The sequence below is a fragment of the Sus scrofa genome, chromosome 8, assembly GCF_000003025.6.
Source record: "Sus scrofa isolate TJ Tabasco breed Duroc chromosome 8, Sscrofa11.1, whole genome shotgun sequence".
Lineage (NCBI taxonomy): Eukaryota > Metazoa > Chordata > Mammalia > Artiodactyla > Suidae > Sus > Sus scrofa.
In genome coordinates, this window is record NC_010450.4 from 114,345,130 (window position 1) to 114,359,714 (window position 14,585).

Sequence of the window (14,585 nt, forward strand, 5' to 3'; positions counted from 1 at the left end):
GCATGTTGTCTTTTTCAGACAATGCATGGGTTTCCTTTTGGGGGGGCTGAGCCTGCAGCATGTAAAGGTGACCGGGCCAGGGATCAAACCCATGTCACAGCAGCAACCTGAGGCATTGCAGTGACAGTGCTGGGTCCTTAATCTACTCTGCCACAAGGGAACTCCTGAATGGGTTTCCTTAGTCAAGAAATTGTAACTTGCAGAAGTCTGTCCTTCTAAAGAAGTATATTCATGTTCTCGTGAAGGCCAATAAAATATAAAAGGGAAGGAAAAATAAAGCATTTTAAGGAAAACTTTAAAAAAATATGTCCAGAGTGTTGCGGAAGTCTTAGATTGTGTGAATATTTCTGCACAGTTTAGCCATCCCTTAATTAATGAATATAAAATCTTATGGTCCATATACTTTGAAACATGAACAGCATGAGGTAGGAACTTCATGAACCAGATTAGGTAAACTTTGAGCTCTAGTTTAAGAAATGCATTTTCTTTTTTTAGGTTCGTTTTAGATGATGTATGGATACCATACATCATTGGTATCTATATGAGCCTTACTAGTTTTCCACCTTTTACTTTGAAAAAATAAAACCCAGTAGGAGTATAAATTACTATCAGTTTCTAAAACAATCCTGCATGACCTCTGATGCACAGAATTAGATTACTCAGTATATGGGATAGCTGTCATCGTTGATCCATGAATTTCTCTTCAATTTTGATCATTTAAATATGTTTTATTTTTTAAAAAAATCACTGCATAAACAACTATGAATTATCCCTCATCTGAGAAATCTAACTTAAATCTCCCAGGTGCTCCTACCCATTTCCTTCCTTTGTTGCCACTCTCGTCCCCAGCCAGGTAGTCACAGTCTCAGTTTTTGTATTTTTTAAATTTATCTTAACATATAACCACAGTTTTATCACACGTATGTATGCTTAAAAGATATTATTTGTCTTTACTGGTTTTCCAACTTTACTAAAAGAGTGTAATACTTGATGGTCTTTTGGGACTTGTCTCTACTGTTAGGGGTATGCTTATATTACTAAAGTTCTTCCATGTGAATTGTGTATGGCTGTAGTTTATTCATTTCACACGTACTACTTAGCGTTTCATTATGAGAACAGTTTACCAAGTTTTTTTCCAATGTTGAACATTCATGTTTCCTTTTTTTGTCGTGTGTGTTCTCTTTTCACTTTTCTATTATTTTGCTATTGTGAACAGCACTACTATAATTTTAGGGGGCCCGCCTCATGCATGCATGCAAAAATTTCTCCTAGAAGTGGAATTTCTAGGTCCTATAAAATGCAAATATCCAACTTTAAATTACAATGCATAATTATTTTCTTTTTTAAAAATGATTTTTATTTTTTTTCCGTCATAGCTGGTTTACAGTGTTCTGTCAATTTTCTACTGTATAGCAAGGTGACCCAGTCACACAAAATGTATACATTCTTTTTTCTTACATTATCATGCTCCATCATAAGTGACTATATATAGTTCCCAGTGCTATACAGCAGGATCTCATTGCTTATCCATTCCAAAGGCAATGGTTTGCATCTATTAACCCCAGATTCCCAGTCCATCCCACTCCCTCCCGCTTGGTAACCACAAGTCTGTTCTCCAAGCCCATGAGTTTCTTTTCTGTGGAAAGGTTCATTTGTGCCATATATTAGATTCCAGATATAAATGATATCATATCGTATTTGTCTTTCTCTTTCTGACTAACCTCACTTAGTATAAGAGTCTCTAGTTCCATCCATGTTGCTGCAAATGGCATTATTTTGTTCTTTTGTATGGCTGAGTAGTATTCCATTGTGTATATATACCATGTCTTAATCCATTCACCTGTCGATGGACATTTAAGTTGTTTCCATGTCTTGGCTATTGTGAATAGTGCTGCAATGAACATACAAGTGCATGTATCTTTTTCAAGGAAAGTTTTGTCTGGATATATGCCCATGAGTGGAATTGCTGGGTCATATGATAGTTCTTTTTTTTTCTTTTCTTTTTTTTTTTTTTTTTTTGTCTTTTTGCCATTTCTTGGGCCGCTCCCACGGCATATGGAGGTTCCCAGGCTTGGGGTCGAATTGGAGCCATAGCCGCTGGCCTACGCCAGAGCCACAGCAACGCGGGATCTGAGCTGTATCTGCAACCTACACCGTAGCTCACGGCAACGCCAGGTCCTTAACGCACTGAGCAAGGCCAGGGATCGAACTTGCAAGCTCATGGTTCCTAGTCGGATTCATTAACCACTGAGCCATGACAGGAACTCCATATGGTAGTTCTATATTTAGTTTTCTGAGGTACCTCCGTACTGTTTTCCATAGTGGTTGTACCAATTTACATTCCCACCAACTGTAGGAGGATACCCTTTCCTCCACACCCTCTCCAGCATTTGTTATTTGTGGACTTATTAATGATGGCCATTCTGACTGGTGTGAGGTGGTACCTCATGGTAGTTTTGTTTGCATTTCTCTAATAATAGTGATGTTGAGCATTTCTTCATGTGCTTATTGGCCATCTGTATATCTTCTTTGGAGAAATGTCTATTCAGGTCTTTTGCCCGTTTTTCCCATTGGGTTGTTGCATAATTATTTTCAAACATGGTTGTACCAGTTTATATTCTCACAATCTCAGTGACATACAAGAGAGCCAAATAACCCACATGTTCCTCAACTGGTAATAACTTTTTTGGGGGAAATGATTTAAAAATTTCCTAAACGTCTTAACATTGTGTGGGTTTTGGCCCATCCATTGTTATTCATAAGGAAGTGGTGAGATACCTCACTGTCTTCCATCACAGCCCCTGGTTCTCCTCTCCTGTGTCTGCACTTCCCTCTGTGCGGGTCTAATCTAGTTCCCTGCTCTAGAGACCGTCTCTCTACTGATGATAGTGAAGAATCTATCTCTAATTCACAGTTCCTTGCTGAACAACAAATCCATATAACCAGTCATTTGGAATGGCTAACAGATAGCTCAAATTTAACGTATCTAAAGTGTTAACTCTCGTTTTACACCCTCCAGATCTGCTTTATCCTTTGCTTCCCGCATCTCACAGTTCCTTCAGAAATCACACTTCCTTCAGAAATCTTAGAATCATCATTGATTTCTTCTTTTTCTCTCTTAATGATGCCTTGTCTGTCCTCCCAAAAATGCTCTTCCCTCTACTTTCTGCATACGTCTAGATTTCTGCTTCTTGTCATGATAGAGAAACTGGTGCTGGGCTTACCCTCCTGCCCTGGATTTGCCCTTTTGCCAGAAAGAACTAGAAAATTATGTATGTGAAACTCCTGTTTAAAAGCATTAGTGAATAGGTAGTGCAGGAATCTGATCCATGAGAGATGGGAATTACACATGGTGGACCCTGTGTTTACCTTGGTTCTCTGGCCAGCAGCATTTTCCTGACTACACCACAGACAGTGGGAACCCAGGTAGAACATAGTGGTCCCATTGAGCTGAGAAGGCAGAGGTTGGGTTTGTGGGCTGGTGGATCGGCTGGGGTTTGCAGAGTACTTACTGGTGAGGAGGGGCAGCACAGAACTACGGCAGCAGAAGACTGCTGTTCCTCATGGTTCCTTGGACTGCATTTCTGTAGGGCAAGACTCTGAAGTCTGGTAGAGAGTGGCTGCAGTAAGTTTGAGCGTGAATTAAAGATACTAGAGGTTATTCATTGTTAGAAGATGACATTCCAGGCCAACTGGAATGGATAAACCTGGTTAACACCGAGGCATTCAACTAAGACACCAGAAACATGTGCTTTGGGAATTAAATCCACATGCTAGAGAGAGAGTATATCAACTGGGTCCAATCAGGAAGTGGGAAATTGCATGGAACTGGACAGGGGAAGTTTAAAGTATTGTTAAACTTTCATAGAGGAATAATTATAAAAATGCAAAGTGAATTCTAAAGGGTACCCTGGGCTGAGGGATGTTTACAGAGAAAGGACAGACTTGAAAAAGGGATCCTCTCCCCAAGACTGGGCTTCAGATCTCACTGGAAAAGATATGCTTTCATCCCACTGATGGTGAAGTTCAGTCAGTTTCCTGGACCACACTGGTTCACAGATGCCAATTGTAGGAAACAACCCTCTGGTTCACAGGCCAGCTGAGACTAATAGACTGGTGTTCAGAGGGTGTCAGGGCGCTGGGAGCTGGCTTGCTGTCAGAGGAGTTCACAGGGTGAGATACCCATGTTGGAACTGATGCAGGAAGCAACTCTCTGGGGCACAAATGAGCACAGGCTGGTGAGTGAGTAAGCAGAAGGGGTCAGGGAGCTGGTGGGAGCGCCCTGGTGTCTGCATTAGGAAAGCCGCAGTGACATGGTCACTGGACTCGGGCTAGGGCTTTGAGGTTGTTGAAGGATTGTGCACTTTGGGTTTGCTGCTGGACCAAAGTGCCACCAAATACCCACATACTCAACTACCACTGTACACCCTTCCTCCTATAGTATTCCTCTAATGCTCTCTACTGATAAAACTTAATGTTGTGGTCACTGTAAAGAAAATTCCTTAGAGTTTTCAATCCATTATCTTAGGGCAAGTACGGAGGGTGAATTTGGAGTTGTAAGGTAGTAGGTTGATAACTGGCACAAAAAGCTAGACTGGACCTGCCCAGTAAGGCTTATAACTGACCCTCAAAAAGATAAAGAGAAGCACCGTTAGTTTACCTGCCTGTTAGAATCAGGCTCTTAACATTCTAAAGGAAAACAGCACTATTGAGACTACTTGAATCACCCAGAAGCCCAGCATGTGATAACAACTTATTGGAAATACGAAGAAGCAAGAAAGTGTGATTTATAATCCAGAATAAAAACTGTCACAGGAAACATACCTTGAGATTATGCTGATGTTGGAATTAGCAAATAACTTTGAAGCTCCTTAAAGGAAAATATGGTGTTATGAATGGGGAGTCTCAGAAAAATGGAAACTATAAAGAGAAATCAAATGGAAATTCAAGGACTGAAAAAGTATAGTATCTGAGAAGAAAACGTTTATTGAGTGGACTTAAAAACAGACCTGCATTGGCAGAAGAAAAGGTCAGTGAATTTTTGAAAACTCAGTAGAAATTATTTGAAAAAAAAAAAGAAAGAAATGAGGAAAAAATGAGCAGAGCCTCAGTCACATGTAGACAATGTGAAGCCATCTAACATATGTATAATTGAATTTCTGGAAAGAGGGGGGAGAGAGAGAATGAGAATATGAACGTGGCAGAAAAAGGTTTTGAAAAAAATATTGCCTGACGGTTTTCCCAAAACATCAATCTACACATTCAGGAAGCCCAGTAAATATCAGAAAGGATAGACCCAAAAGAAACCATATTTAGTCATGTAGTGGTTAATCTGCTGAAAATTTATGATAAAGAGGAAAACTTTAAAAGCAGAGGAATGGGGAGGGGAAGAGGAAGAGGCAAGAGTAGGGAGATAATAGGAACGATGGCTGACATCTCAAGAGCGTTATGAACCAGAAGCTAATGGAGTAACTTTTTTTTTCTTTCATTTTTATGGCTGCACCTGCAGCATATGGAAGTTCCTGGGCTAGGGATTGAATCAGAGCTGCAGCTGTGTCTTAGGCCACAGCCGTGGCACCACCAGGTCTGAGCCACTCCTTCTACCTACCCTGCAGTTTGTGGCAATGCTGACCCACTGATTGAGGCCAAGGATTAAACCTGCGTTCTCACAGAGACTATTTAGGGCCCTTAACCCGCTGAGCCACAATGGGCACTCCTTTTTTTTAAGAGAGAAAAAAGTAAAAGCAAGTCTGCTATTTTAGAATTCTATATTCAAGTAAGAATAAAGTGAAGTAGAGACATTTTCAGATAAGTGAAAGTTGAGAATTTTATTAGGGAAGGAAAGTTTTTCAGAAACTCTCCAGCAGACTTACCAGGAGGTCCTATTATTTGTTCCGATGCCCACACTTTATGGGTGTGCATCAATGAAGACTGAGAAAACAAGGACCTGGCATTTTCATCCTTTAGAGTGAGGTTTCTGACATTAAGGAGTAGGGAGATCGGGGCAAAGAGAAACTGGTTGTTGTGGAGGCTGCTAGCACTGTTTGACACTTGTGAATTAAATTACTTTTATAGTCAGAAAAAAATGACAAAGCTATTCATTAGTTGCTACATAGATGCAAGGAAAGCTGAAAAGTCATTTGTTGTTAGGTTGGCCATTCTTAGAAGGGTTTATAAAAACCCCTTTTGGCATCATCTTGTATGGTTTCTTCAGTATGCCTTCAATTTCCTGATACCAGGCTAGGCACTGGGCATAGAAAGGTAAAATATACATCTTGATCCCAGACTGCTGGATAGACAGTTCTTTCTGTTTTTTTTTCAGCCATCTTTTTGGCAGCATGTCATCTTTTTCAGAGAGTGAATGGGTTTTCTTTAAAAAGCTCGCATGCACGCGCGTGTGCGCACACACACACACACACACACAAAACTGGTTAGGTAGCAATTAATTCAATTGTCAAGAAACACTTCACAGAATAACAGCAGCCGTGTTTGTGACTGTCCTGTACTGAGGGTCAGGTGCAGTCTTGAGTACTTTCAAATGTCCCAGTCTCGCATGTTAAGTTAACTGAACGCAGGCTTGGGTGCTTGCCACTCAAAAGCCAGTAATTCGAGAGACTTGTGTCAATAGGAACGAAAGGTGTTTTAATCAGAAAAGCCAGCAATCTGGGGGAGAAGGTGGGCTCATGTCCCCAGACCAACTCTGAAGACTCTGTTCGGCCATGGCCACTTTTTAAAATTTATTTATTTATTTATTTTCCTGAGGGGGAGGGAGCATGGCCACTTTTTAAAGGGGAAAAGGGAAGAAACTCAGTGAATCGTTGAGGCAGGAGGCTGGATTCTGCATCCTTCTCCAGTGCATGCAGACTGATTGACTTTCTCTTCAAATGTTATCTTGCCTGCAGTATTGCTAAGGGGACTATTAGGAATAGAGAGTTAGTCATTTTTTAACTGCTTAATTCTTTGTTCTTATTATTGAGGGAGAGAGTCAACAAGTGAAGCAAGGCATGGTGTGCATTCAGCAGAGCCTCAGTCAGGTGTCAGGTTAAGTTGCCTAGTGATCTCATTCCTATAATTAGGTTCTTTTAAGGTTAGAGAGGAACAGAAATGAGAAAACAGGAAAGGGGCAAAAGAGCTGCCACAATACCCCACTGTCTAACACAATTCCATTTCCATGGGATTGGGGGCGAAGGTCTATCTTCTGTAACTTCTTCATGCTGACATGGGGCGCCATATTTGCAGAGTTGAAGATGTCAGCATGGGGTCTCTAGCATCTCTTTGATGACAATTTTGTTATTATTGTTTTATATTACTCAATGAATTTATTACATTCATAGTTGTCCAGTGATCATCACAACCCATTTTATAGCATTTCCATTCCAAACCCCCAGCACATCCTCCCACCTCCTCAACCTGTCTCCTTTGTAAACCATGAGTTTTTCAAAGTCTGTAGTCAGTATCTGTTCTGCAAAGAAGTTCGCTGTCCTCTTTTCAGATTCCATATATAAGTGATAGCATTTGATGTTGGTGTTTCATTCTCTGACTGACTTCACTTAGTATGGTAATTTCTAGGTCCATCCATGTTGCTAAAAATGCCATTATTTCATTCCTCTTAATGTTTGAATAACATTCCATTGTGTATTTGTACCACATCTTCTTTATCCACTCCTCTGTCAATGGATATTTAGGTTGTTTCCATGTCTTGGCTATTGCAAATAGTGCTGCAATGAACATTGGAGTACATGTGTCTCTGCGAGTCGTGGTTTTCTCTGGATAGATGCCCAGAAGTGTGACTGCTCGATCAAATGGTAGTTCTATTTTTAGTTTTCTAAGGTATCTCCATACTGTTTTCCACAGTGGTTCCACCAGTTTATTATCCCACCAACAGTGTAATAGGGTTCCTTTTTCTCCATACCCTCTCCAGCATTTATTGTTTGTAGACTTTTGGATGATGGCCATTCTGGATGGTGTAAGGTGGTACCTTGTAGTGGTTTTGATTTGCATTTCTCTAATGATGAGAGATGTTGAACACCTTTTCATGTTTTTTTGGCCATCTGCATGCCTTCTTTGGAGAATTGTCTGTTTAGATCTTCTGCCCATTTTTTAATGGGGTTGTTTGTTGTTTTGGTATTGAGTGGTAGGAGGTGTTTATAAATTTTGGAGATTAATCCCTTGTCAGTCAATTCATTTGCAGATATTTTCTCCCATTCTGTGGGTTGTCTTTTCGTTTTGTTTAAGGTTTCCTTTGCTGTGCAGAAACTTTTAAGTTTAATTAAGTCCCATTTGTTTATTTTTGTTTTTACTGTCATTAAGAGGTGGATCTGAGAAGATGTTGCTGTCATTTATGTCGGAGAGTGTTTGGCCTATGTTTTCCTCTAAGAGTTTTACTATAGTATCTGATCTTATATCTAGGTCTTTAATCCATTTTGAGTTTATTTTTGTGTATGGTGTTAGGGAGTGTTCTAATTTCATTCTTTTCCACGTGGCTGTCCAGTTTACCCACCACCACTTATTGAAGGGGCTGTTTTTTTCTCTATTGTATTTTCTTGCCTCCTTTCTCATAGATTAGTTGACTGTAGGTGGATGGGTTTAATTCTGGACTTTCTTTCCTGTTCCACTGATCTCTATTTCTGTCTTTGTGCCAGTACCATACAGTTTTGATGACTGTTGTAATAGAGTCATCAAAACTGTAATAGAGTCTGAAGTCCAGGAGCCTGAGTCCTCCAGCTCCGTTTTTCTTTTTCAGGATGTCTTTGGATATTCTGGGTCTTTTGTGCTTCCAAACAAACTTTAAAATATTTTGTTCAAGTTCTGTGAAAAATGTCCTTGGTAATTTAATAGGGATTGCATTGAATCTGTAGATTGCCTTAGGTAGTATAGTCATTTTGATAAGGTTAACTCTTCCAATCCACGAGTATGGTATGTCTTTCCATCTATTTGTGTTATCTTTGATTTCTTTCATCAGTGTCTTATAGTTTTCAGAGTACAGGTCTTTTGTCTCTTTAGGTAGGTTTACTCCTAGGTATTTTATTCTTTTGGATACGATGGTAAAGGAGCATTACTTTTCACTAAAGCCTTTTAGTATCTTGAATATTTATAATTTATAATTTTTTTTTTTTTTAGTTTTAATTTTTTTGCCATGCCCTATGGTATGTGGAAATTTCTGGGCTGGGGATTGAACACGTGCTACAGCAGCAAGCCAAGCCACTGCAGTGACAACATTGGATCCTTAACTCATTGAGCCACAGAGGAGCTCTACTGGTTGAATATTTAAAGTTTATATGCATATATTGGATAAAAATCAGATGCACATTATAACTTTTCAAGTACACTGTAGGAAAAAAGTTAACATAAAACAAGACACAGAGACATTTATCTTTTTTTTTTTTTTTTGTCTTTTTGCTATTTCTTTGGGCCGCTCCTGCGGCATATGGAGGTTCCCAGGCTAGGGGTCAAATCGGAGCTGTAGCCACTGGCCTACACCAGAGCCACAGCAACGCGGGATCCGAGCCGCGTCTGCAACCTACACCATAGCTCATGGCAACGCCGGATCGTTAACCCACTGAGCAGGGGCAGGGACCGAACCCGCAACCTCATGGTTCCTAGTCGGATTCGTTAACCACTGCACCACAACGGGAACTCCCAGAGACATTTATCTTAAGGTGGGAACCGGGGGACTCAAGGTCTCAGGGACCAAGAGCGCTGCCTCAAGAGACCACACTGCTTTTATTGTGCTCTTTGGGATTATGTCAAGTGACGAGGGGGCTATAGGTACAGGATATAATTTTTTTTATTATTTTATAAGTTCTTCTATTATTTTAACAGTCACATAGGTGGTAGATGGTTAATCTTTTACTCTGACCTTGAGGCATTTAACAATAATTAGCATTTGAGGAAGCTTGCTTTTAGCTATCTATGCATAGCATTCCAGAGAATCATCTCTGTGCTTCTGCAGACTGCATGCCTATCTTCTGCAACCCTGTGTGCCTAGGTTTACACCTTGGTTTTCTTTGCTAATGCATATTCTGCTAACAACTGCTCATAAACCACTTGGGGCCATGAGGTTCCTCTTTTATTCTTTCTCTTATTCTTAAGAGGATCTGTTAGGCAAATGGTGTGCCATTCTGCACAGGTCTGGCGTGCCTAGACCAGTGCATTATGTCCTCATTCAGCTGACCACTTGAATAATTTATGCCTTTAGGTCTTTGTTCTTAAGCTTAAGTCATTTACCAGCACTGTGACTGTTTTTCAAGCAGGAAGATGGGGTAAAGTGAAGCAGGACAAGATGGAGTTTTCAGCAAAGAGGCTAAGAAAATATTGTAGAAACATGTCTCGCGACAAATAGTATTGCCTTGTATACTTGGGATTTGTTCAGAGTAGATCTTAAGTATTTTCACTGTTGGCATAGAGAGGTAACTGTGTCTTAATGGATGTGTTCATTAACTTGATTGTGGGAAATATTTTACAGTGTATTTGTGTATCAGATCTAGATAGGCTTTAAACAAAAACAGTTTTGTCAGTTATACTCAATAAAGCTGAGGAAAAAAACCCAGAACATTATCATTGCCCTAGAAAGCCCTTTCAGTTGCCTCTCTCAAAGAATCAACCACTAGCCTGATTTCTACCCAATAGATGAGATTTTGAACTATGTAAGTTGCGTGAAATTGTACAGACACAGTTGTACATTCACATTATCTCTTAGAGGTAAATACCTAAATATATATACATAGACATCCATATACATATATATGTTTAGATTTTTTTGGAATGGAAGAGGTTGCCAGTTTTGCTTCTGGCTTCCCGAGATGAGACTTCCTTTGGGTAGATATTGATTGTATAACAAGTATATGCATTTATTATCCACTTATTATTTCTAAGTGCTGGTCATAAAATCATGATTATCTTATATGAAATTTTTTATTCTAGGTCCAGTGGCATTGCAGAGCACGGATGGTTGCAGGAGCCAATTTTTATATTGTTGGGCGAGACCCGGCTGGCATGCCTCATCCAGAAACAGGGAAGGATCTTTATGAGCCAACTCATGGCGCCAAAGTGCTGACCATGGCCCCCGGCCTAATCACCTTGGAAATAGTTCCCTTTCGAGTGGCAGCTTATAACAAGAAAAAGAAGCGGATGGACTACTATGACTCTGAGCAGTAAGCTTTACATTCTCTGCATAGATCTATGAAACACCTTGTGCTCTAAGCTCCTCCTGGGACTTTAGTATATTGTCTCATCTTTATAACACTTTACAAGCTTCATCGTACCCATTTCAGAGAAAGGCAAACCAAGGAAATGAATTTCTCAATATTTTAGAAGTTAGAAATAGAAATAAAAGTTGCATCTGGTTTCATGGTTCATGATCTCAGGAATTTTGTTGTGAAGGGCAGTAATGACATTTCTGCTGGTGCTGAGCATATAGAAGCATCCAGGGACTTACTGATGATTATGCTGGTGAGTCCAGGAGAGCTACATAATGAGAGAGAGTTTAATATTTGTGTAGTCATCGTGTAATAGGCACTGTCCTAATTGCTTTACAGGTATTAAATTAATTATTCCCCACAATAATCCTGTGAAGTAGGTGGTATTATTATCCTCATTTTTTTAGATTAGTAGCAAACTGAGCATACCAAGTTCAAATAACTTGTGTAAAGACACAGAGCCAGGGAATGGCAGCTCAGCAGCTGAACTCTAGCAGTATGGCTCCATAGCCTAGGCTTTTGACCACTAAGAGTGCAACTTCTTTCTTCAGAGATCTTAGAAGGAGCAAAAAATGAACAGCCTTTTAGTGCAAGTTATTGGTAGTATTGAGCGTGTATTTATCTTCCTTTGACAAAATTATATTAATTGTTATCTATAGATAATATCAATACAGACATACCTCAGAGATAGTGTGGCTTTGTAATTAAAGCAAGTATCACAATAAAGCAAATCATATAAATTTTTTGGTTTCCTAATACATGTAAAAGTTATGTTTACATTATACTGTAGTATATTAAGTGTGCAATTGCAATATTTCTAGAAAAAGCAATTTACATATCTTAGTTAAAAATACTCTGTTGCTAAAAAGGACTAACCATTGTCTGAGTCTTCAGTGAGCCGTGATGTTTTTGCTGGTGGAGAGTCTTAGACGTTAATGGCTGCTGACTGATCAGGTTGCTGAAGGTTGGGCTGTGGCAATTTCTTACATTAAGACAATGACGTTTACCATGTCGATTGACTCTTCCTTTCAGGAATGGTTCCTCTGAAGCATGCAGTGCTGTTTATTAGCATTTTACCCACGATACAGCTTCTTTCAAAACTGGAGTCAGTCCTCTCAAGCTCTGCCACTGCTTTATCAACTAAAGTTTATGTAATATTCCAAATTCTTTGTTGTGATTTCAACAGTCTTCACAGTGTCTTCACCAGGAGTAGATTCTATCTCAAGAAACCACTTTCCTTGCTCATTCATTAGAAGCAGCTCTGCATCCATTCAATAATGAGATTATAGAAATTCAGTCACATATTCAGGCTCCACTTGAAGTTCTCTAGCTATTTCCATCAATCTGCAGTTACTTCCTCTGCTGAAGCCTTGAACCCCTCAAGTTATCCATATGGGTTGGAATCAACTTCTAAATTCTTGTGATTGTTGGTATTTTGACCTCTTCCCAGAAATCATGGATGTTCCTAATGGCATCTAGAATGGTGAATCCTTTATGGAAGGTTTTCAATGGACTTTTCCAAATATATTAGAGGAATCACTCTCTAGGGCAGCTAGGCTATAGCCTTATGAAATGCATTTCTTAAATAAGACGACTTGGAAGTTGAAATTACTTGATCCACAGGCTGCAGGATGGATGTTGTATTAGCAGGCATGAAACTAACAGGAACCTAATTGCACATCTCCATCAGAGCTCTTGGGTGACCAGGTGGGTGCATTGTCATTGAGCAGTCATATTTTGAAAGGAATCTTTCTTTCTGAGGAGAAACTCTCAACAGTGGGCTTAAAATATTCAGCAAACCATGTTGTAAACAGATGTGCATCATTCAGGCTTTGTTGTTCCATTTATAGAGCACAGGCAGAGTAGATTTAGCATAATTCACAAGGGCCTTTGGATTTTCAGAATGGAAATGAGCACTGGCTTCAACTTAAAGTCACCAGTTGCATTAGCTTCTAACAAGAGAGTCAGCCTGTCCTTGCAAGCTTTGAAGCCAGGCATTGACTTTTCCTCTCTCACTATGAAAATCCTAAATGGTGTCTTCTTCCAGTAAAAGGCTATTTCGTCTAAAGGGAAAATCTGTTGTTTAGTGTTGCCTCCTTCATTAATTATCTTAGCTAGATCTTCTGGATAACTTGCTGCAATTTCTACATCAGCACTTGCTGCTTCGCATCGTACTTGTATGTTATGGAGATAGCTTCTTTCCTTAAATCTCATAAACCGACCTCTGCCAGCTTCAGACTTTTCTTCTGCAGTTTCCTCACCTTTGTCAGTCTTTGTAGAACAGAATTAATCTTGCTCTGGATTAGACTTTGGCTTAAAGGAATTTTGCAGCTGTTTTGATCATCTGTCCTGCTGTTGCTGTGACTGTGGTGTAGGCCGGTAGCTATGGCTCTGATTTGACCCGTAGCTTGGGAACTTCCATGTGCTGTGGATGTGGCCCTAAAAAGCCAAAGCCAAAAAAAAAAAAAAAAAAAAGTATGAATAAATAAATAAGTATCCATGAAAACTCCCCCACTGAGAACCCGCAAGGAAGATAGGCTTGCCTTCCTACAATCTATAAAATATATAGTGTCAGAGATGGACTTCTGGGGAGGGCAACGCTTTACTTCTCACCCAGCATACAGTTTGTTTAGTTGTGTGTAGGATTTTATGAACATAGCCTTGTTCTGGAAATAACAGTAACTTATAGAGAGATGCGAGAAATAGAATCATTCTGCTAGTGGTCAAATACTTAAAACTTAGGTGAGTTTCCATTTCAATGAGTTAAGGAAACAAAATTAAATAGAGTCGAGCTTTTCTTTTATACTTCTTGGGCTGCTATGTTTCATGACTGTGGTTTCTTTGCATGATCAGCTGATTTAATCATATACAAGACCCTAAAGCCCATCTGTATGTAGTTGAGTAATGTGCTGGGAAGCCCTTGATAACTTTCATGTTTTGTTAAATCTGTGTAATAATGCTTTAAGTCTCTCTTTTAATCATTCAAAAGCTAAATAATTACATCAGTTCTCATAAGATTTTCCAGTGATGAATTCTATATTAGTTGCATGACTGGCTCGTTTTCTTGGAATTTTTTTTGTGTTACCAAATCTTAATGAATGGTAACTTGGGAAGCTTTAAAACTGCCTTAGTTTTCTAATTTTTGTATATTTCTGTTCAAATATAATTAAGTTGGCGGGAATATGTTGGAAAGTGATTAAAATTTTGCGAAAAGGCGATCGTCTTTGATGTAGTGAGAAAACACAGTTATTAATTATGCACATATGAGGTTGTCCTATATTTGATTAATGGATGTTATTCAATGCCAGCTTTTATGTAATTAATGATTTTGTAGCTTTTGATTTGATTAAATACCAGTGTAAGACAAGGCTTAAAGAGAAAAAAACT

At 39.3% G+C, this 14,585-nt stretch overlaps 1 protein-coding gene across 3 annotated transcripts in view; it reads left to right on the forward strand.

Annotated features, from left to right (window-relative positions):
- PAPSS1 (3'-phosphoadenosine 5'-phosphosulfate synthase 1) overlaps positions 1 to 14,585 on the forward strand; it is a 117,251-nt gene that overhangs the window by 93,071 nt on the left and 9,595 nt on the right. For all 3 annotated transcript variants that reach the window (XM_021101693.1, XM_021101694.1, XM_021101695.1), the window contains one exon: positions 10,924 to 11,153. In XM_021101693.1, coding sequence (XP_020957352.1) covers positions 10,924 to 11,153 — 230 coding nt within the window. The remainder of the gene's footprint in view (positions 1 to 10,923; positions 11,154 to 14,585) is intronic.